We start from the raw sequence: 24703 nt of genomic DNA, 5'->3' as shown, positions 1-24703 counted from the left end.
CAGTCATGTTTATAACGTAGCTGACAGGCAGAATAGGAAAAGCTAAGTTGACTGACTGATATTTAGCTGATAGGTAGATAGATTAATAGAGACAGATTCATTGGTACCCTCTAGCTGCTTACTGTCCATCTTGTAACACAAAGCAGATGCAAACCCAGCTTAACTGTCCAGTGGGAGGAAGGCAATCTTGTGGCTAAGACACTACACTGGGACATATGTAATCTGGATTCAATTCCCAGCTCTGCCACGGCCTTCCTTTGTGACCTTGGGCAAATCAGTTAATCTCCCTCTGCCTCAGTTCCCCATCTATAAACTAGGGACAATAATACTTCCTTGCCCTACAGGTATGTTGCCAGGATTAATGTTGTGAGGCTCTCAATTACTATAATCATGGTGGGCATGTCAGTACAATACCTTAGTAGATAGCTAAATTGGAGTGTACCGTTGAATCAGGTCTTTTGTCCATGCTCCTGTACCTGAGTACAACATTTATGCTATTTATTTTCCTTCCCCGGGGTGATGCTGTCAGACCAGGTGCCAGCTCATGCCAAGGCAACTGGACCTCACTAAACACTGACAAATGCGTAGCTGGAAACCAACCTGCCTCACCTATGTGTTACTCTTATTAAAATAGATATTAGAGTTATAAGAATGTCTTTAGTGTTTAGACTTTATGGGATACTTGTAGGAGGCTGCACATATTAATCCTACTTATAACATCTGTATCCCATGTTATAAGATAATGTTTAAATGCTTGCTCTGTAACTATAAAAATGTTTGCCAAGACTGTGAACCCCCACCGTCAGGGGAGAAGCATCAGCAAGTGTGAAATACTAGTTTATCACAAGAGGTGTCATCTCTTCCTCATAAAAGAAGGTCTACAGACATCAGACAAGCCACTGTGCAACATCAGTGGACAAAACACTTTGCTGATTGTTCCTCCCACACCCATGGAGAGGAGACACGCACCAAATGCTCATCTCATCAGTTTGATTGCTGGGGGAAATCCCTGTGTGACGCATGACCAGAAAGGATTAAGCATCCTGTAGGATGAATGACTCAAATTCAACCCTTAAAGACATATGGGGAGATAATGTTTGTGCTTTTGTGTATTTACATATATATCAGTCGTGGTCAACAATGTAATCAAACAGTCCCTGTCTATGCTGTATTCTGTTAATTCAGAGATCAAAAGAACATCTTAACATTTAAATGAACTGTAAACATAGGATGTCACTGTATTCATCTCTCTTTGAAATGTATAGCAAATCATCTGCAAATGGTGGAAAAACAGGCAATTGCTTTATGTTAATCTGTGTGAATAATTACTGGTGATCCTTAGGAAATATACCTAGTTCAAAGTCGCCCTGATTGCCTATTGTTTACCCAGGACTGTATGGTCAAGTGGATGCTAAAACATTGTATAAAAGACCCTTGGGTGCTGATCCTGTCATCTCAGATCTGCTTAAGCTTCATCAAGGGAAGTTTGAATCGCAAGATTGAGATCTCGGTTAAGCTGGAACACCCTGAATATGATATTGGACATTGGACTATAACCTATGGATTAAATTCTAAAAGAACTCTTTGCAACTACAAAGCTCACCATCTCTGCTATGAATCTGAAGCACTATGCATATCTGTATGTATATTGATCTTTTAATCAATACTCTCTCTCTTTTCTTTTTTAATACATTTTAGTTTAGTTGTTAAGAATTGGCTGTAAGCGTGTATTTGGGTAACATCCAAAATATTCCTTAACCTGGGAGGTAATGTGTCTGATCTTTTGGGATTGTAGAACTTTTTTATATGATGAAGATGATTTTCATTAATCCTCATCATATTTGACTTGGGTGTCTAGGTGGAGGCCTGAGGCTGGGTTACTTTAAGGGAACTGTGTTGTTGACTTCTGAGTAACCAGTGAGGTAATAAAGAAGCTGTTTTGTGCTGGCGTGGTAAATCTAAGTACTGGAATATCCACCAGCTTTGGGGATTGTCTGCCCCATTCTTTACAAAAAGAAAAGGAGTACTTGTAGCACCTTAGAGACTAACCAATTTATTTGAGCATAAGCTTTCGTGAGCTACAGCTCACTTCATCGGATGCGTCAAATAAATTGGTTAGTCTCTAAGGTGCCACAAGTACTCCTTTTCTTTTTGCGAATACAGACTAACACGGCTGTTACTCTGAAACCATTCTTTACAGTTCACCATAATTGAGTGACTTCAACTGGCTCCCCCTGGGACTCCAGTCACACCCTGTGAAGGAGAATTTGTATCCCTGTGCTGCTTGAACTCTGAGGGCAAAGACCCCACATCACCGTCATCAAAAATCCCCCAAGATTATGAGATTCTGTAGCATGAAAATTAGAAATGAACACAAAACGAAACACATAATAAATACAAATATACAATATGAATATTAGGGCTGGAAATGCCAAAGGAGCGTAAGGGAGTTACCATTCAGGAATCAAAGAGAAAATTGCCTGAGAAGTAAGTACCAATAAGGCAGAAAAGAAAACGTAGGAAGTTAAGATTCATCTTCAGAAACTCCTTCTACAGCTTTTCAATTATGTACAACATCATGCGAGCATTTAAGAGCCTCCAATATCAGCAGCCTCAATTTTGGCACACTCCTCTCTGCTAATCTTCTCTCCATGTCTGGTTTCTCCCTGATAGCTAAAATTATGTCACAGCAATATGTGATTGGTTACCTGAGATCTGGTGCGATGCTGACATTAGCCGCTGGCCAAACTGGATGTGAACGAGAGAACAGCACCATTCGTCTGATGTGCCAGCTTCCTGCTGCACAGATTTGGCAGCATACTTTTTCATAACCTTTACGGTACCCCCACTGGACTGAAACTGCTGGGTTTCCTCTTATTCTTCTGACACTAAATTACCATGGTATCTAGGAATGCATGGAGGAGTAAATATTTCGTACAGTATGGAGGAGAGATTCCTTCAGCACTCTCCTTAACAAAAACAATCCAAATGAAGTGTACTGAAAAAGTTAAATTTTTTCTGACAATGGCCCCCTGTGTTTGTGTGGCTGGAAAGGGTTTTATTGCATTATGCTTAAGCTAATCGCAGCCCAATGAGCTTCCACTGAATTACACTGCTCCCTGTCCCTGCTGTTGGACGTCGGAGTCCCACAAGCCCTGGCTTCATCAGAAGCAGGAATTCCAGGATAACACACAGAGAGGGCACAGCCGATGGCACAGCAGGTTTCCGAATGAAAACTTGGCTGATTGGATTCTCTAGGTTCTGCAATAAATATTATTCCAGAAAAGGGTATTGGGCCAAATTCTGCTCTGATTTACACTCATGGCAGCTCCACTCAGGGCACCTCCCTTGACTTCTGTAGCACTGCATCCTGTGTAGATCAGGGCAGACATTTGCCAGTAAGCTCTAGCTGCGTCTGCTGAGTTTGAATTCCACTTGTCTGAACATCTGAGGAAGTGGTTCATCTCTGGAAAGCTTCATGGGGGGAAAATGCCTAAAGTACTTTTACAACTGCTGGTTCTCTCAGTACATTTTGAGACCTGCACTTTATGAGGTAAAACCTAAGCCCCCTCCATAGACACAGAGGGCCTGAATGGCAGTTGTAATTGCAAGGAGCTGGGCACTGAGGAGGCACCATCCATATGTGTGGGGGGGGTATGTGTATGTGTTTTGAGTTTTTTTAGCAGGAGTAAGGGTAGAAGGGAAGACAGGAGAAGACCAAGAGAGAGGTAGGGAGGACCTGTGGTTCTGCAGATTTCACCAGTGTAAGAGTTAGTTCTGCTCCTACACAGGGGTATGCTCATGGCATAGAATCTGAATCTGGATTTCAAACATCCCAATGTGCAAGGGCATTCAGACCTGGCATTTCCATTCATGCCCATCTCTGCTAGCAAGAGAGAGTTATGTTCACAATGGACATGTGTATGTAGAAGTACAGAGTGGAAGACCAAGAGCTGGAAGACAGACTCGAGCTCAGTTTTGCTCCACAGCCAAAGGCAGTGTCCATGCCTGCGTGCAGCTGGTGAAAAGAAGAACCGCATTTCATTCTCGCCAATGTTAATTCTCTTCAGATGCCATTCACAGCAAAAATAAGACTGCTGAGAACCCTTCTCTCTAATGTTCAAATTACTTTCCAACCGCTGGGCAGACTATTCATAACTGATTTCCCTGGCCTACCCTACCACCCGGATGCCCACTGAAACAAAGAAGAAAAAGTGAGATACAGAAGAAATTATAGGCTGTGAATACATTTTCCACCAAACTGATCATTTATGTTCTCCCCAATTTCCATACCTTGTAATTATGGCTGTGCATGGTCTCTCATAAGCTTCCCCACAGGCACTAAAGCTAGGTCATTTAAAAATATTCCAGCTTGGCTTCATTTCATTAATGTACTCTTCAGCAAAAAGAGAAAATTTTCATGTATTTTGAGCCACTGTTCATGATTTTCTCCCTAGGATGTTTACATCCTAGCCCTACCTCTTAATATGTTTTTGTAAGATTTGTTTGAGATCTATTATTCTGTCTTTCTGCCATATTTCCTGCTCAGGTTTTTTGTACTTCAGACTTGGGCTCCTTTGAGGTCAATGAGACTGCTTACATACTTAAAATTATACCTACGCCCTTGTACCTTGCAGAATTGGGGTCTTGGAAAGTGCTCTAAGAGCAGTCACACTACTTAGGCACCCCACAGAGCTCATCAAAATAGGGGGCCTGATTCTCTCCTTACCTACATCAGTTACCCACCAGTGTAACTATACTTACTTTGGTGGAGTGATTCCCGATGTACACTGGTGTTAAGTAAGATCAGAATCAGGCTCATTTGGGGAAAAAAGGGTGAGGAGAGTGGATAAATGAAAACCTGATCAGCACCAAGCAAGATTCCAAACATGTGAGCTGGAAATGACCATTGATCTCATAGTTTTCAGGGCTTTTAGCAGAGGCTATGGAAAGGGGTTTGGTTCTCTTGTATGGGCAAGAACCTGAAGAGAATTACTGTGATCAGCACTTTCCAGAGACATACACACTGAACTTGAGGCTAGATCGTGCTCTTGCCTCACGGAGCCTAGTGGAGTGATTGGTTTAAAGCCACTGGGTGTATTCACCCTGAGCAGAGGGACAGCACAAGGCTTCTGCATAAGTTAAATCCCACTATGAAGCCCCCAATAAAGGGGGGCTTAACTGGTGCATACGCCTAATGGTGGCCCTCTGCATTGGGTGAACGTCACCCACTCTGAGAAGAGAGTCAGGCCTCCTGCAACGAATTTTCCATGTTAAAAAATCTCTCTGCAAAGATCAGTGGCCCAATCCTGTAGCCTTTATTCAGGCAAAACTCCCACTGACCTCATCTCAATGGGATGTGTTTTCTCCAAGTAATATTGATATCACTGGGAATAAGAACAGCAGGGCTAGGCCTTATGAGGAGGGCATCTAGGTCCATCAGTTCATACAAACCCACGTTTCTTTGTCTCTTTAGCAGAAATACCCCTCTGAACAGTGATATATGGAGGGGCTCTAGCTTCATAGTTGTGACGAGTGATATGAACATGATTGCACGGAAGGGGAAAGGAGGCTACATGATATCATTACAATCTGCTATTGACATCCAGAGCCTGATCCAAAGTCCACTCAAGGTGATGGAAGAGTTTCCATTGATTCCAATGGGCTTTGGATCAACCCTGAGGTGGCAGCTGTAGTTAAGAATCCATTCTTCATCTTCAGCTGCCTAAGAGAGTGTGTCCAACCAAGTCAGACAGGGACCTGGCTACAGTGATCTCCATGTCTGTCACTTCTAGTGATGATCATGATGATGCCTTGATAATATGTTCATCTTCATTTTGGCAACCAGGGCCACTTGGGAGACTTCAGCTGGTGCAGAATGGGGCTGCCTATTTTCCAAGCGGGTCAGACCCTTGAAAACCTAGAAAACCTGTACTCTGCACAGAGGGCCTGATCATGGTGCCATTCACATACATGGCAAAACTCTTCACAGCTTCAGTGGCAGCAGGATTGGGCCTATCCCAGGAGAAATTCAAGGTGCTGGCTACTATCTAGAAAATCAAAAATGTTCTGGGATCCAGTGTGAAACTGGCACCTTTCTCAGGAGACTCAAAACACATCACTTCGTTCAGGGTAGCTAAATAAAAGGTCTGGAATGTCCCAGGGCACACCAACTCTTGAAGAATGAGCATCATCTGCCTTTTGCTCAACAAGAAAGTTCCCTGTTCTTTGTCGAATAAGAAGGTCTGATACTGTGGTATGCTCAAGTGAGTGCTCAACACTTTCTGCAAATCAGGACTTTAAGGTGACTCAGATGAAACACCTAAAATATTGAGGCACTCAAAATCTCTAGTCACTTTGGAATAGGCCCTAAATTTGGGCAGTTTGGCCAAAATGTTGTAAAGGACTCCCAGAAACAGTGGTGATAGACATCATATAGAGGCATGTAATAAATACAGTAGTAATTAAAAGAATATTTAATTTAAATTAATATGTCCCTTTAAAAAGATTACATTTGTGGTGAACATGTAATTCTATTACACACACACACATACACACACATTAAAAGAACATTATTAAGGTTGCAAAGTCAAGCACTCAAAAGTTAGGAAATGGCAGAATTATCTCTATGCAACCTTAATTTCATTTCCTTGTGTGTGTCCATTAGGATACAATCTTTAATTACATGGTCACATACTATTTTTCCCACAGGGCCCCTGATTCAGTCTGTGCACAGTAAGGACCTACTTTGGGGATGGCATAATAGACAGGTTTTTGTGCGTGCAATTTCCTAGGTTTTTAAAAAAGCAAACTGAACCCTGCCCAGAAATTTCATTATGTGGCATCATATTGACACCCACATGGGTCATCAGGAGGGCTGGAACCTTTAGATCCACCACACAAATCTGTCCACTTGAGTTAACAGAGTAACTGATAGCAGTAATAGGTTGCCATCCTCTACATGGACCAGCACGAGAGGGGGATTTCATAGACGTTCACAGACAGCAGAGGAATGGTGAGATTCAGGAATCTAGGCTCTGGAGGGGAGTGTTCTCAAGTGGGCATAGACTCCTCTGTCCATTCCTCCAAAATTTGACCCCTGCTGCCCTGTCCCCTCCAAATTTCCCCTGTCCAAGTCTTGTCTCTTCCCCACTCCTGGCTGCTTGTCCCAGTCCCATTCTCCTGGCCTATGCAATCCCAGTCTCAACTTCTCAGGCTTCTCATCACAATCCCAGTCTCCTTACCGATGAAGAGCTAGTGTCCCCCTGCCAATTCCCTTTCCAGTTTCAGTCTCCCACCCCACTCCCAGCCATATTGCCCAGACATTTCCAGTTTCCCCCAGCTCCTCGCCCAGCCACGCCCAGCTTCCCCCACCTCCTGGCTCCTCATCCGATCTCTCTCTTCTCCACACTGACCTCCTCTTCTTTCCTTTCCCCCACCCAACCACATTCTCTGCTCACTCTGGCTCCTAGCCTTGATCTACCTTCCTGAGATCCTCATCCAATCTTAGTGTCGCTGCCTCCCAAGCTCCTTGTCTCCACCTCTTTGCCCAGCCTGCCTCAGTTCTCCCCACGGACCCTGGCTACTCATCCCATCTGTCTCCCTTCCCCCTTCACCTCTTCCTTCTGCCCCACTGGTTCTAAATCCTAGTCTCTTTGCCCTCCCAGCTCCCTGTCTAAGTCTCTTTGCTTACTAGTCCCACTCTCCCTGGCTCCCAGTCTCCTTGCTCAGCTAGTCCCAATATCCCCCCACCTCATTCTCAGTCCAAGTTTCTCTCTTCCCCACCACCAGCCTTCAGTCTTCCCTAACCCAGTGAATCAGGTACCCATTTGCATCTCAGTGGACTGGAGGCAGCCTTTCTGTATGAGATCAAGCAAGACTCTGACCCCTGACTTTTGGGATTGTAGCCGAGCACCTGGAGCACTCAGCCACCATGCCTCATATAGGCTTATACTTAGGCCAAATTTGAGCAGACACATCCCAGACACCGAGGCCAGTCCCTCCCAAATTTCAAGTCCCTCCTCCAGAGCATGGGAGTGCGAGAGCTGTTAAAAAAAAGAATTTTTACTGTGGGAAAACCAATGTGTTATTCTCCTAGTCTCATCCTTGGAAACAGCTGAACTGTTTTGGCTAGAAAGAAAGAAAGAAAGAAAGAAAGAAACCAGCTTGAGACAGACACTTGGCATGGAAAATTTCAGCCCTAACAATTAAAGTTTGGCAAAGTTATATGCAATGGAAAGGAGTCTTATAATGGGATGTGTCAGGCAACCTTAATAACAGGCAGTACTACCAGCCCTGCCCGTGATCATTTTTTAAGCATAATGATCACTGATTTACATCTTTGAAGGATTCCGTTTATTGCTTTTTGCAAAGCTTCATTATAGCTAAAAACAAATCATGGCATTGTAGCGAGGTGGGCTGGCTCCCCGCTGCCCTGGAGAGGGATGAACCTCTCTGGACACCAAAGTGCGTGGAGCCAGTGAACCCTGCACCCGCCCCTCAGAGGTCAAGGCGCAGGACAGGAAGTATAAAAGCCCGACCACAGAGCTCAGTTGAAACACAGCCACTGGGGAGGCCAGCCACCTGTGGCGGAGCTCCCAGCTGGGAGACCATGGCGATCGGCGGCCGACCTGAGGACTGGCCAGACCAGCCAATTCCTGACGCTAGCCCGAGCCCAGAGACGCTGCCAAGCTTGCAGATCGCCAGTTACCCCGAGGAGCTGTCAAGCCAACCGAGTGCCAGTTACCCCGAGGAGCCCAGGGTGTGTGACCCCTTGGAGGACGCCGGCTGGACCCAGGTTACCTCTAGAGGGGGAGATAGGAAGGTAGCCGGGGGGCAGCCGACCCTAGTCAGGCTGCAACACTGCCAGATCCCATGTCAGTGTGTTGCGGCCAGGATCCCCACTGACCCAGCAGCGGGTCTTCTGCCGCTTCTAGGGCCCCGGGCTGGGACGCAGTGGAGTGGGTGGGCCTGCGTCCCCCCTGCCACCCATCTCGCGGGTGGCCGTCTCCCCCTCTCCCAGGCCGCTTGGAGCCAGGAGCCTGGGTTTGCTAGTGAACTGTTTGCTCAGCCCCTGCTTGAGGGCCTGAGCTACTGACTGTTGGCTCCGCAGCCAGACTAGTTCCCCGACACTCCTGACAGAAGTAGCGAGGTGGTCTGGCTCCCCGCCGCCCTGGAGAGGGTCAAGCTGGCCAAAGCCACCCAAAGGCATTTATCTAGTTAATCATATGGTCACTGAATCAGCTATTCCCTGAACAGCAAAAAATATCCCATGCCATCAGAATACAACAGGGAAAGTAATAACTGCTGGGAGCATAAATCTTTTAAGTACTAATACTCTTATGCACCAAAGAAAATTAAATGCTTAAATTGTGACATTAAGTCAACATCACAAACCCATGAAATTCCTAAATGCTCAAATCACATGGAAGAGAGTTAAAAGATGGTGTTCTCATGTGTATCATACGGAAAAGCTCTCCCTCCAAAATTAACAAGTGGTGGGGGGGGGGGGGAATTGTAAAATATTCTTTAATGCTGAGAACAAAAATCTGTATGTGATCTTTAAACCCAACCACTATAAAGGTTATTTTTATTGTTTATAATGTATGTTGCAGCAGCACCTAGAGGCCTTATCCGCACTGCGCTAGTTGCTGTACAAAACTCATAGCAAAACGATGGTCTCTGCATCAAAGAGCTTGCAATCTAAGTATAAGTAAAGAGACAGCAGGTGGATTTACCGAACAGACCAGGGGAGCACAAAGTCACAATGAGATAGCTGTGATCGGTATTCTCTACACCTTTTATCAGTAACTCAGGGTATCTGATAGGAATAAAATAAATGGTAAAAAACGAATCTTAGAGAACATTCCCCTTGATGCACAAAAAAATGAAGATCTGAATTAAACCCTCCGAAAATAAAAGCCATGATTCAGCACATTTTGTTTCTGGTACTGAACTTCAAAAAATAGATTCAAAGTTTGCCTGAATAATGGGCCTGACCCTATAAACTTTACCAATAATCCTTCCTCGTGCAAACAGTACCATTGACGTCAAGATCTTAAGTATCTGCATTTGGATGGAGTTAGGCATACAGATTAGGCCCAGCATGTTTAAGGGGAGTGATTTTCAATCTTTAGGGCTTGTGTAACTGAGGTGAGGGAATGGAGAATCAGGCTCTAAGGATATGTCTACACTGCCAAAAAATCCCCAAGGCAGCAAGTCTCAGAGTTTGGATTAACTGACTTGGGCTCACGGTGTTTGCACTGCGGGGCTAAAAATCGCAATGCAGATGTTGCTTCTCTGGCTGGAGCCTAGGCTCTGTAACCTGGCTATCTGGGAGGGTCTCAGAGCCTGAGCCCCAGTCTGTGCAGTAACATCTACGCTGCTATTTTTAGCCCCATAGCTCAAGCCCCGTGAACCCAAGTCAGTTGACCTGAGCACTGAGACTCGCTGCATTGGTTTCTTTTTTGCAGTCTAGACGTACTCTTGGTGTCTATCATGATAAACACCCATTTTTTCATGTTCTGTGTGTATATAAATCTCCTCACTGTATTTTCCACTGAATGCATCCGATGAAGTGAGCTGTATAGCTCATGAAAGCTTATGCTCAAATAAATTGGTTAGTCTCTAAGGTGCCACAAGTCCTCCTTTCCTTTCAAATCTGCAATTTTAAAATGAAAACAGTGCCCGACAGAATATTCTCTTTCCACTTTAGCAACATAAATGTACTTCATCTCCGTTGACCCAGAGTAGAGCATGGTATTTAACATTTAACTATACAAATCCGATCCCGTTTGTGCCTGCATGTTTTTGTTGGGCAGAAGCACATTCTGTGAACCACTGTTTTTGTTTCAAATTGACACAAGGCAGGTTCCAGATGCACATCAATGTGGCTATTGCATATGCTCACTAACAGGCATAGCTGCTCCCCGTGAATTACTGAAATGATATTACACAGTAACATATGTAGTGCGCATAGAGCATTTCTCATGTTCAAACACATAGCAACTCATTTGTACTCACTACTCCTCTGTGAGATCCAAAACCTATTGCAGTTAATGGGAATCTTGCCATTGACTTCAATGGGCTGTGGATTGGGCCCTACCCCTGTTCACATTGGGTAGCAGCTACTCACATGAATAGTTCCAGTGAAGTCAATGGAGCTAGATAATGTGAAAAAGTGGTTCACAATCTGACCCTAAGTCTTATCCATGAAGTGACTGACCCAAGATCACATAGCAAGTGGGTGGCAGATCAGGATTCAGATTCCCAACTCTATGCTCATTCCTATAAACCTACCCTCCCACCTTCCCACAAACAGAAGAGACTCCTCCACCTGCTTGCCAGAGTGTCTGTAAAAAAATTAATAAATACATGTACAAGTAGCAGTAACCTTCTTCGTGGCCAAAATAATTAAAATAATTCAGGACCTAACTTTTCGGTCATGATTCCAAAAAACCTTCCATTAAATCAATGGGAGCTTTTGTAAAAAAGGACTGTAGAATAAGGCCACCCGTCATTATTTTTGTACAAACCATTAATAGTCAGCAAAATTTCGAAAGTTAAAAAAGCTTTCACAAAAAAGATGTTGTTTGAACAAAAGGAGAGTTTTAAAATAGGGCCTGAAATCTCTTACTTATCCCTGCATTTGCACACCTCTGTTTAACAAGGGATGTACTGATTTCTGATTTTCAAATTAAAAAATGCTCTTGGATACAGACATCTTCTCCAAGTTCCAGCCTGGAAGGAATCTCTCCAGCTATTTTTTAAATCCACAAAAACAGACCCTTTATGATGGAAATGCAATTGTGTGACATTATCTTACTCCTATGAACTGTTGCCTTGGTAAATATGCAAACGGAGACAGTTGAACTAGGTCTAACTATATGGACACAACTGCCTTATAGTGACGTGTTAGCTAAGTACTTTGGCAGTAGCCGAGTTTCAGAGTAGACCTACACCCTTTAAAATTTGCCTGCTATGTCCCTGATTCAGGAACGCACCTATTCATGCGCTTAACTTTAAGCACATACTTGAAAATATACATAAGATGCTTTCCGGAATCGAGGCCCAGATGCTTAAGGCTCAGTTATGTCTCCCAGCCAGAGGAGGGTTGGTGGAGGCAAGAGGTGACTGAGATAGTATGCCTGGGTAGGGCAGGAATGGGCATAATGGGCCAGATTCTGCTCTGAATTTCACCGGTCTTCTCTACTGTCTTTAGTGGATTTACTCCCCATTTACACTGATGCAACTGAGAGTTGAATCTAGCACAATCTCTCTGTTGGTAGAGGAACACACTCACCTGTAGCCATAGCCACAACCCACCCAGATACACCCCTCCACGGTGTTCGTGCTGTCAGCAACACCAGCAGCTCCCCAGCCATTACACTTGGAGAGCCCTGGCTGCACGATGGCTTCCTGCATGCTGAGGAGGGAGGGGATTCTCTGCACGCTTCACCTGCTAGCACACAAATACTGAAGCAGCATGTAATTTGACCCTGTTTATTTTTCTCCTTTCATTAGTGCATGTATATTTTTTTCAGAGGTGGTTTAAAGAAAATTGAGTCAGAAAGCACCTGGTGGACAGATTCTGCCCTCACAGCTCCTCTTGAAGTAAGAAGGACTGGACACAATTAAGGGGACCTTAATGGGAATTTTACGTGGCAGGATAGAACCCTTAGTTTACACAGCCTTCCCACTCTGAGATGTTTAGTTAAATCATAGAATCATAGAATATCAGGGTTGGAAGGGACCTCAGGAGGTCATCTAGTCCAACCCCCTGCTCAAAGCAAGATCAATCCCCAACTAAATCATCTCAGCCAGGGCTTTGTCAAGCCTGACCTTAAAAACTTCTAAGGAAGGAGATTCCACCACCTCCCTAGGTAACGCATTCCAGTGTTTCACCACCCTCCTAATGAAAAAGTTATTCCTAATATCCAACCTAAACCTCCCCCACTGCAACTTGAGACCATTACTCCTTGTTCTGTCATCTGCTACCACTGAGAACAGTCTAGATCCATCTTCTTTGGAACCCCCTCTCAGGTAGTTGAAAGCAGCTATCAAATCCCCCCTCATTCTTCTCTTCCGCAGACTAAACAATCCCAGTTCCCTCAGCCTCTCCGCATAAGTCATGTGTTCCAGTCCCCTAATCATTTTTGTTGCCCTCCGTGGGACTCTTCCCAATTTTTCCACATCCTTCTTGTAGTGTGGGGCCCAAAACTGGACACAGTACTCCAGATGAGGCCTCACCAATGTCGAATAGAGGGGAACGATCACACCCCTTGATCTGCTGGCAATGCCCCTACTTATACATCCCAAAATGCCATTGGCCTTCTTGGCAACAAGAGCACACTGTTGACTCATATCCAACTTCTCGGCCACTATAATCCCTAGGTCCTTTTCTGTAGAACTGCTGCCTAGCCATTCGGTCCCTAATGTAGTGGTGCATGGGATTCTTCTGTCCTAAGTGCAGGACTCTGCACTAGGCCTTGTTGAACCTCATCAGATTTCTTTTGGCCCAATCCTCTAATTTGTCTAGGTCCCTCTGTATCCTATCCCTACCCTCCAGCGTATCTACCTCTCCTCCCAGTTTAGTGTCATCTGCAAACTTGCTGAGGGTGCAATCCACATCATCCTCCAGATCATTTATGAAGGTATTGAACAAAACCGGCCTGAGGACCGACCCTTGGGGCATTCCACTTGATACCGGCTGCCAGCTAGACATGGAGCCATTGATCACTACCCGTTGAGCCCGACAATCTAGCCAACTTTCTTTCCACCTTATAGTTCATTCATCCAGCCCATACTTTAACTTGCTGACAAGAATACTGTGGGAGACCGTGTCAAAAGCTTTGCTAAAGTCAAGGAACAACACGTCCACTGCTTTCCCCTCATCCACAGAGCTAGTTATCTCATCATAGAAGGCAATTAGATTAGTCAGGCATGACTTGCCCTTGGTGAATCCATGCTGACTGTTCCTGATCACTTTCCTCTCCTTTAAGTGCTTCAGAATTGATTCCTTGAGGACCTGCTCCATGATTTTTCCAAGGACTGAGGTGAGGCTGACTGGCCTGTAGTTCCCAGGATCCTCCTTCTTCCCCTTTTTAAAGATGGGCACTACATTAGCCTTTTTCCAGTCATCCGGGATTTCCCCCGATCGCCATGAGTTTTCAAAAATAATGGCCAATGGCTCTGCAGTCACAGCCGCCAACTCCTTTAGCACCCTGGGATGCAGTGCATCCGGCCCCATGGACTTGTGCTCATCCAGCTTTTCTAAATAGTCCCTAACCACTTCTTTCTGCACAGAGGGCTGGTCACCTCCTCCCCATGCTGTGCTGCCCACTGCAGTAGTCTGGGAGCTGACCTTGTTTGTGAAGGCAGAGGCAAAAAAAGCATTGAGTACATTAGCTTTTTCCACATCCTCTGTCACTAGATTGCCTCCCTCATTCAGTAAGGGGCCCACACTTTCCTTGATTTTCTTCTTGTTGCTAACATACCTGAAGAAACCCTTCTTGTTACTCTTAACATCTCTTGCTAGCTGCAACTCCAGGTGTGATTTGGCCTTCCTGATTTCACTCCTGCATGCCCGAGCAATATTTTTATACTCTTCCCTGGTCACTTGTCCAATCTTCGACTTTTTGTAAGCTTCTTTTTTGTGTTTAAGATCAGAAAGGATTTCACTGTGAAGCCAAGCTGGTCGCCTGCCATATTTACTATTCTTTCTACACATCGGGATGGTTTGTTTCTGTAACCTCAATAAGGATTCTTTAAAATACAAGTCAGCTCTCCTGGCCTCCTTTCCCCCTAATGTTATTCTCCCAGGGGATCCTGCCCATCAGTTCCCTGAGGGAGTCAAAGTCTGCTTTTCTGAAGTCCAGGGTCCGTATTCTGCTGCTCTCCTTTCTTCCCTGTGTCAGGATCCTGAACTCGACCATCTCATGGTCACTGCCTCCCAGGTTCCCATCCACTTTTGCTTCACCTACTAATTCTTCGCAGTTTGTGAGCAGCGGGTCAAGAAGAGCTCTGCCCCTAGTTGGTTCCTCCAGCACTTGCACCAGGAAATTGTCCCCTACACCTTCCAAAAACTTCCTGGATTGTCTGTGCACTGCTGTATTGCTCTCCCAGCAGGTATCAGACCTCCTCCTTCTCTGCAGTTGTCACTGTATCACTTATTAGCAGATCACTATTCATTTTCATAAAATTCATGTGGTTTCTGGGCAGGTTTTACTCTCTATTGAATGTTGGTATGTCACGGGGGTGGCCACCTCACACACATCCCCTTATCTGGATAGAAGTCACCCTGCCTCCGTTTTTCCTCTTGATTCCTCAATAACCCGAAAAGAGGCTTTCACAAGTCCAATAACAGCCTGTCTTGGAGTCTGGTTTTATTAACACAAAGTTCCAAAATAAGCACAAAAAGGTCTTCCATCCCAGGCTTACCCTGGGCACAGCCCCGCCTCCCAGAGGAACTCTCTTCCTATGTTCTCTAAGTCTCTGGAGAAGACCCAAGGCCTGGCGTGCCTTCTTTGCCTTCTCCCCAAAAAGGAAACTAAAATGTACAGGTGGGCCTTTCTTCCCAGCCCCAATTCCTTCCTCAGGGACCACTTCAGGAGACTGACTGACTGTCAATCTGTCTCAGGCTCTATCTTGCACTCTGCATGTTCACTCTGCAGTCCCCCTTTGGCTATCCACTGACCTCTGTTTTTCTACCCGGACAGAGGCCTGGTTCAGTCTGTCATGTGACTAAATTCCTTGTCTGCACTTAGGGAGGCAAATCGGCTGCAGGACAGGTGGGCTGAAACCGCTATCTCCCTTTAAAAAGGGCTGGTCACCATATAGCACAGTACCATATTTATGCACTTCAGATTTTATAAAACGTGGCTGAATGCAATTTATTCTCCACAGCTTTGGGCAGACAATGAATTTCTGTCTTTATCTCCAAAAAAGCTTTTGGAGAGACTCCATTCCACAACTGGGTGTGGATACATATTTTTTCTATTTGCCAGATTACTCATTACCAATTGCTTGGCTATTCCTGAAGTCAGTGATGCTAATAAATACTTAGGACCAAGTTCTCAGCTCGGGTAGATCTATGTAACCCTATTGACTTCATTGAAATCATGCTGATTTACACCACTGAGGATCCGGCCCATGTCTTAGATTTGATTTTAGCATTTTTTTTATTTTTATTTTTAAAACATAATTTGGATTTATCATTGATTGCTGACATGTCGTATTTAACATACATTCCATGTCAGTGATTAGATCAATGTTCTTTGGTACAATCAGTACCTTTACAAACATCTTCTCACTTCCATAACATCTTCTCACTTCCATGGGTATAATTCCATGAAGAAAACACAAAATAGCAAAAACACTTGATATCTGTAACAGATTTTTCCCCCCATTCTTCCCAAAGGACATCTTAGAAAGAATATATGCAAATTGCATCCTTCTGAAGGTGCAGTATTTCCTTCATGGCTGAGGCAGTGCTAAAATCCTTCTGAAGCTGGGTTGCCAATTTTATTTGGACCTATTCCTGGAGGTTTCATCACATGACATAATGTTTAATTAAGGCTTAATCTTTAATCCTGGAGACTCCAGGACAATCCTGGAGGGTTGGCAACCTTAATCTGATGCCCAACAGCTGTACCCATAAGTAAGTCGTGTTTGAGCTTTGCCAAGAATCCTACATTTCATCATACTTTTCTATAAGGAGAAAACCAGACAACTGCCCAGTGGCTAACATCACACAGCACAGAACCCCCTCAGTTCTCAATGCTGCAGAACACCCATTAAATACTTCTCATACCGCATGCAACTAGTAGGGACCTATTATGATGCAACATGAACTTAGATTTTCCCCAGAAGTATGTTTTTTCTGTCCTGTAAAGCCGCTTTCCTTTTAAACCTTTTTTAAATGGTGAGACAGAGCTGAATTTAAATTAATTTGTTGGCTGATGAACTTCTAAAGAGATTCAAGGATGAAAAGCTGTATTTCTTTCTTGATTTATTTAATATTCGAACATCTCCTGCTTCTTCAACCATGCACATCAAACTCTGGCACTGCTGCAATGCAACTGCTTTCTCCAGGACTGCAGTAAGCCAGAATGGACTTTGTGTTAGGTTAACACACGCCTCTGGTGAAACAAAAGATTGTGTCTCTAAATGACACTTTAGGGTTGCATAGTTATACACTTGATATAATTTCCCTGTCATGTTTGCTTACTTGCCCATACGTTTTTTTCCTATGGTTATTACTATCAGTACTGCAACTTCAACTCAGGTTATAAAGTTCAAGTTGCCTTCTATTTGTTTCATACATCACTAGTAAAAGCAGAGAGCAGACAGCAGTTCATTTCAGCCGCTGGAATATACACTGCCAGACATGATATAGGAAGGCAACAACAAAGAAAATAAATTTGTTTTCACGTTTTAACATGATAGGCTGATGCTGTAAGACTGAACAGCAGAAAAGAAAAAAACAGCAACCCAGAACTCTTGTTTAGACTGAGGAAGGATGATCTAGAGAAAGTACAAAGGAAGTACTCAGTGAGTCATTCTCTTTGCCCAAGCCATATATAATGGTCACAAACCACTGAGGAATAAAGTATCAATCCTTAGTTTCAATCATATTTTTTATATTCACCCATCAAATTTCCCCTGTGATCCCCAGAAGAAAGAACTGCCAGCTGCTATATATCATTGAAAGACAAATAATACTTATTTTTTTGAGAAAAAAATCTCAGCATATAAGGCCACAATATCTGGCAGAAAAACAAGGTAAAATTGTAAGTAAGGGCTTGTACAATAACTGATTGGAGACACTCATATACATACAATACTGTAAAAATTGTTAATCCTCACTGAATTAATCCACCTGATAATTCTTTATAATAACAAACACAAAATCAACTATTCTCAGGTCCCTTCTTACAGCTTAGCAAAGATTTTATGCAGCATGAAATTACTAGGAGTAAAAGTTTGCCAGGGTGCTGTATTGAGGTCTTATATAGCTTTTACAACATGTACTACAGAACACGTACAGGGCGAGATGAAGTAGTATCAGAAATAATCAAAAAGACGTGTCAAAATAAATGAAGAAAATACACTTGTTGATGCATTATCCTTATTGGGCTTATTTGACTATTTGGCCACAAGCCCAATCCTGCAAGGGGCTGATCAGGCTAAAGCACCTGGCAGGATCAGAATCTACATACTGAGAGCTGCATTGGGATCTAATATATCATTAACCATTTTTTTCACTCCCAAATACCTGCAATTAATGGATATGCAAAATTAAAATGTTAAGATCCAACTTTTCTTTAAAATTAATGAAGGGTGAACCTCAGCATTTTGGAGGTCTGGATAAATATCCAAAAGCTTGGACATTTATCTGAATCACAGGTTTGGAAACCTTGTGAGAACTGGCTTTCATGCAAGATTGTCCAGCAGGTTCTGGTATCAGTATGGATATTTAGCATTTTGATATCTGCCCTCTTCTGACTCAAACAAATGTTCTGACCCTGCACGCGATTAGAGGCTGCAGAATTGGACCCAGAATCCATTGGAGTGGCAGACACTCAGTATGCTATTCTTGTGAGGTGTTGAGCACTCTCAACTTCTGATGAAGCCAATGGGAGCTAAGGACGCAGAGTGCTTTGTAGGGGGCACTCAGACCCTTGCAAATTTGGATCATGAGCCAACATGAAGAGCAGACGAACATTTTATGATAAATAAAGTAACCAACATTTTTGTAACCTCAAAAGGAGGTTGAATTTGGTCCATGTTTTAGGCATATGTCTGGTTGGTTTTAGGTTTACTGATCCAGCTTGTCCAGTGTTATATTAGATTGGTTTCCTTTCTGAAACAATAAAACTAATAAAACTGATTGCCACTGCCTCTAAGTTACAAGATACAGCAATGGCCTTTTGTGAGCAAAAAGCTTGCTCGGTTGCAAATTCTTCTGGCCTCCACTGATGTATGTACAGACATTTCCCCTTTCCCTTAAAGGAGATAAGGAACAGGAGTAGCTGTTGCTATGGAAATGAAGAGCTATGCAGACCAATCTGTAACCCAAAGGCGATAGCCATTGGAAAGCAAAATGTGAGCTAACAAAGCGTGCATTAGTATAATGTAATTATTTTAGACAATACACTCCGTCTAGGAACATAGGAACTGCCTGGCTGAACCAGGCCTGAGGTCCAACTAGTCCTGTGACAGTGGCCAGTACCAGATGCTTCAAGAGGAAGGTATAAGAACCCCAGTATAGGCAGATGTATTAGATCCCATCTTGGTCTCTAACAGTTAGAGATTGGCTTAAGGCCAAAAGCATGAGGTTTAATATTCCAAAATTGTTTTAAGAATTAACTATAATAAATCTAGATATTCTTGTTACCCATATAAATGTCTGATCCCTTTTTGAATTGTACTAAGGTCTTGGCCTCGACAACTTCCTGTGGCAATGAGTTCCACAATATAATAATGCAACATGTCAAATAGTATTAAATTTTATAACTTTTGAATTTGTCCCCTTTTAATTTTATTCTCTGATCCCTTGTTCTTGCTCTGAGATTGGGAGAACAGAAGCTCCCAATCTATCTTCTTTATGCCACTCATTATTTTACATACTTCTATTTCCTCTTATTCATCTCCTGCATTTTACAGTTGTTTAAAACTAATAAAACACTTCACCTCTAATTAAGGCTACTACCTGTCTGTCTGTTAAGCTTATTAATTCGTTGCTATTTAAACAGGGGACTGAATAAGCAGTAGCTTCTGGTTTTTAGGCTAAAACACATCTTTGACTTGGAAGGTACATCAGACCTCTCAACTGATCTCAGTGAGGCATGAAAAAAATCTTTCCCAGAGTTAATTTTCAGTTTACAAGACAATTTTCTGAAGACAAGCCAGGCCCTCCCAATTTAAAATCATTTAAATAAAAAGCGTCTAACTGTGACAACAGATGCAATGCTCTGACTGTTATTTATGGGGCATCTCAAAATTGTGACCTTCCCAGCACATTAATACCTTCACTGTGCATTTAGAGTAAATTCTTACCTGTCCCCCTTTTGGCTGGTACCGGATGTTGTCTGTCGATCCAATTTTGGATCTGACATTCTTGAGGTCCGGCAGAGGCTGGTTAATAAGTCGTAGTTGCTTAGGTGTGGCTGGAGATTTTGGAGGAGTGCGTATGATGGCGACTTTCTTCTCAGTGGGCACCAATATAGCAGACTTGGGAGTGCCTGGAGTATGAGGGGTTCTGGAATAGCTTGGGGTCCCAGGAGTGCCTGGGGTACGGGAGGAGTAGCTGGGTGGGGTACCAGGAGTGATGGCAGTGGATCCAGGGGTAGTGGGTGTAGAAGTGCCACTCTTTCCTGTCCTGCGAATTGGCTCCGATCCTATATTGAAGACACAACAGCGTTAAAACCACATGGATAAATCGCTCTTTTCTTCATATTGCGTCTCCAGAGACTATGACACCTATAATTGTAAGTAACCTGAACCAAAGCCCACCAACTCAATGGACAGACCACACTGACTTCAGTGGGCTTTTGGATTAGGCATTAATGTAGCCTATATAGTGGAGATGGTTTCGACTGTAAACTTTTGAACAGTAGATTTCAAATACATGGCTGCATCTGGTCATGTACCATAGCTAGTAGCTTTGTATCTACAGTAGAATCCAGAGGGTAGATCCTCAGCTTGTGTAAACAGTCATACCTACATTGACTTCAAAAGAGCAATGATCGTTTACTCCACCTATGGATCTGCCCCCAGGTAATTATTGTTCTATTAGCGCAAGTATCAAGGTAATTATTACAAGAATACCTCAATTATTATTTAATCTACACCTGGAATAGAGGTCATACAAACAGCATCAGCCAAGGCATGAACTGTCCCCCCCGCCCCCCTTCACCTCAATAAAGTGTTCACTTTAAAGCTTAGTCAGGACAATTGCAATTCTAAAATTATTAAATTAGGCAGCAAGGAAAAACCCCGGAATGGAGTCAGAAGTCTACATTGTACTCCTTTCCTTGCTGTATGGACACACATCCTTGGCTTCCACCGAATTTTCTGGGGAGTCCTCTTAGATCAGTCCCTTTGAGTGCACTAACAGCCAGTGAAGTCAAAGGGACTCATTCTATTTATGTCACTGGGGACGGATGAGACCCAAGGTACCGGTACTCCCGGGGCTAAGGAGAAAGCCTCTTTGTTGAACATGACACACTAAATGGATTAAACACTCTTTACTCTCTTCTCTGCTTTTCCCAGATTGGGCTCTTTCTCTCCCAATCAACTGTCGATCAGGGTTCTCTCACTGCACTGACTATGCAGGAGAGAGAATGGGATTTTCCTGCCTCCCTGCAGCCTTTATTTTTTATTCCTCAGGTGTCCATCCCTTTTGGCAAACGCACTCTGGTATACGGCTGCCCCAGACAGGAGGATGGGCATGTTGTTCATTTGCTGCTATGCCAGCCAAGGGTCACTGTGCACTGAGATGGGGCTGCACTTTATCCTCGATACTCAAGATAGGATTTTCAAAGGATTTTCAGTGGGATTTGGGTATCTAACTCCCTTTACATAACACGTGAACTAAGAGTTGTCCAATGAAATTAAAAGTCAGCTGGTTTAAAACTAACATAAGGAAGTACTTTTTCATGCAACACACAGTCAACCTGTGGAACTCACTGCCAAGTGATGTTGGGGAGGCCAAACATATAACTGGGTTCAAAAAAGAATTAGTTCATGGAGGATAGGTCCATCAGTGGCAATTAATCAAGATGGTCAGGTATGCAACCCCATGCTCTGGGTATCCCTAGAACGCTGACTGCCAGATGCTGGGAATGGACAGCAGGGGCTCGATCACTCAAAATTGCCCCATTCTGTCCATTCCTTCTGAAGCAGCTGCCACTGTCAGATACAGGACACAGGACTAGACAGACCATTGGCCTCACCCAGTGTGGCCATTCTTATGTTCTTAGGCTTCTTTGAAAAAAAATGGCTTCTGAAGAGGCAGAGACAGAAGAATTCTTGTGGGACAGGAAAGTACCAAGCCAGGTTCTGAGGCCTGAGCTGAGTGCTAGACTGTCAAGGGAGGATGTCTGGAAAGAGGGGTGGTTACATTTCCTTGGTCTTAGGGTAACTTGTTTAGATGTATGGTTCTATAGATTTGCTTCTGTGCAAACAGGTCCCCGCTTAACTTCTGGAAATCCTGGCTGGTAAACCCTCTGGATGAATTAAACAGCACACACCTTCCATTGTGTCTTTATTATTGCTTTCTCCCTTGTGCTCCAGGTACAACACCAAGATGGCAGCAGCTAGAAGCAGCACCCTTTCTGGCTTGCTGGCTCAGCCTTTTATACTGCTTGCTTTCTTCTCCCTGCTATCCAACTGGTGAGCTGATGATTGGCTCTCTACAGATACAAGTGCTCCTGTCTAACCTTCCAAACCTCCTCTTACTTTAACCACACCCAGTACACTAGGTGCTAAGTGCCGGCTTCTATAATGCCCTGTTTATAGCTGTTAACAGCACCGTCACACCCTGATAAAAACACCTGGCTGGTTAAGTGCTGTGTCTTTCTTCTGATGGGTCACCCCTATAACTTACATACAACTATTTTTAGGTAAAGCTTCTTTCTGGCGTGGCATTAACTAAGCACCAGGAGACCATTAAACCAAAAACAACAAATTAACTAATCTTGGGTATTTTATTAAATAAGCCTCCCATTTTCATGCCATCATCAGAATTATTATTTTTTTTTAAAATTATACTGCTCACAGTGTGTGTGTTTCTTTTTTTGTTTATAAATGGTCTCTATTAAATGTGTCACACAACTGGGAAACCCACGTGAAGGGATTTTTTTATACAAGAGAAGGGCTTCAACTGCAGCCCTAGGTCTGAGCAACCCAGACTTTGGGAAAGGTTGGTTCCACAGCTGGACTCAAACCTTTGTCGCTATATTGGGTCACAACAGCACCCCATATCTGAACATGCCCAAATTTGGGGTCCAGATCTCTGGTCCCAGCAGTACAACTCAGGCTGACTTTTCAAAGGCAAAGACAAGGTAGGGATGGATGTAGCAAGTGTGTGAAATATATAGCAAGGGTGGGCGAAGACCCCAGGAGAGTTAGGTTGCAGAGAAACATACGGGTAGTCCGTCGTACTGAAGAGGAGATGGAGCTATTGAAGGAGAAAGAATTCTCATCTCTGTCTCGGTCTCCTGATATACCTCTCCGAGTCGGGAGGATGGAGGAAGGTCTTGGTAGAGAGGAACGCTTTTCTGGACTCTTGGTTATTCCATCCTGATAGGAGCAAAAAGGAAAAAAATCGCTTTACAGTAAACGTAATTATCCAGATTGTGATCTCTCACTAGTTTAACACAGGTGCGATCCCATGGTAGCCCCATGCAACTGAGATCAAATGACACCCAGTTCCTTTACATTTCATGCAGGAAGCTCTGATGATTATCCAGGTCTGATGAGTCACTTAAATCCCTTGGGATTTACTAACTCTGGGCATCTAGCTTTTAGATTGACTGCCTCATAGGGGAAGACATTTCAAAAGTGCTCAGCATTGGCTGAACTCTGCTCTCATTGAAGTGAATGGCAAAACTCCTTCTGACTTCAATGAGAGCTGAGTTCGGTCAATACTGAACCCTTTTGAAAAGCCCACTCTAGATTTTCAGTTTGCCTAAGACTATGCTGAACAATCCAGCAAACTCATTTTTACAAGGCTCCTTAAATGTATGGTTGCCTATTTCAGGGGAAACTCCCCTCTGTTTATTTCCAAACTTCACTGAATAGACCCTGAATATATATACTGTTTCACTGATTTGATCAAAAATGTATCAAGGCTGATTTTGCTCCCACTGAAGTCAATGTCAAAACCCGATGTGAGTTCAATGGGGCAAAAATGGACTCTTGGAGCTTGATCCAAATCCCAATGAAGCCAAATCTGGGAGTCTTTCTATCCGTTTCAGTGAGCTTTGGCCCTTAGTGAAAGAGGAGTTCTGGTTAGGAAGTCATGGAACAAGAAATCCTGAATACTAAATGAGTGTAAATTACAAACTTCCTGAAAGTCATGTTGGTGCTGCTGTCCTTAGCCACTTACATTTATTTTATGACCAAATTACACGGGGGCTAGCTACTCTGCTTTTGTAAATAGGCGCAACTCCACTGAAGTCAAGGGAGCTGTGTCCATTTCACCAAGGGTGGAGCTGGCCCTACATGTATAACTTATGGTTTTTGAAGTGTTGTTGTAGCATATTAAAGAGACAAGGTGGGTGAGGTAATATCTTTTATTGGACCAACTTCTGCTGGTGACAGAGACAAGCTTTTGAGTTTACAGAGCTCTTCTTCAGGTCTGGGAAAGGCACTTGGAGTGTCACAGCTAAATATAAGGTGGAAAAGACAAGGAGTTAACACGTGTTGAAAGAGACCATTCCAGGTGAAGTGGGCAGTTAACACTTCTACAGTCATAGGACAAAGGAGAGTTAATGGTATAATTTATGTCATTTATGATACAGCTGACTTTATCCTGAAGAATCGGTAATAATCTCCTTAGTTTCTATACATGTTGTGTCAGGCTCTAGAGCCTGGAGCCCAAGTCTCCTGCCACTGGATCTGAGTAACTCTCCAAGTAACTTCACTGAAGCTTTGTCTACACTACCACTTTTGTTGGTCGAGGGTGTGAAAAAACACC

The 24703-nt window shown here is 43.6% G+C and overlaps 1 protein-coding gene across 20 annotated transcripts in view; it reads right to left on the bottom strand.

Annotated features, from left to right (window-relative positions):
• Window positions 1-24703, bottom strand: part of MAP2 (microtubule associated protein 2) — a 99194-nt gene that overhangs the window by 9700 nt on the left and 64791 nt on the right. For all 20 annotated transcript variants that reach the window (XM_077829666.1, XM_077829667.1, XM_077829680.1 and 17 more), the window contains 2 exons: window positions 23151-23304; window positions 20059-20399 (listed from right to left, as the gene is read on the bottom strand). In XM_077829666.1, the coding sequence (XP_077685792.1) occupies window positions 20059-20399; window positions 23151-23304 (495 nt within the window). The remainder of the gene's footprint in view (window positions 1-20058; window positions 20400-23150; window positions 23305-24703) is intronic.

Source organism: Eretmochelys imbricata, chromosome 11, assembly GCF_965152235.1.
Source record: "Eretmochelys imbricata isolate rEreImb1 chromosome 11, rEreImb1.hap1, whole genome shotgun sequence".
NCBI lineage: Eukaryota > Metazoa > Chordata > Testudines > Cheloniidae > Eretmochelys > Eretmochelys imbricata.
This window is presented reverse-complemented; position numbering and strand designations above follow the sequence as displayed.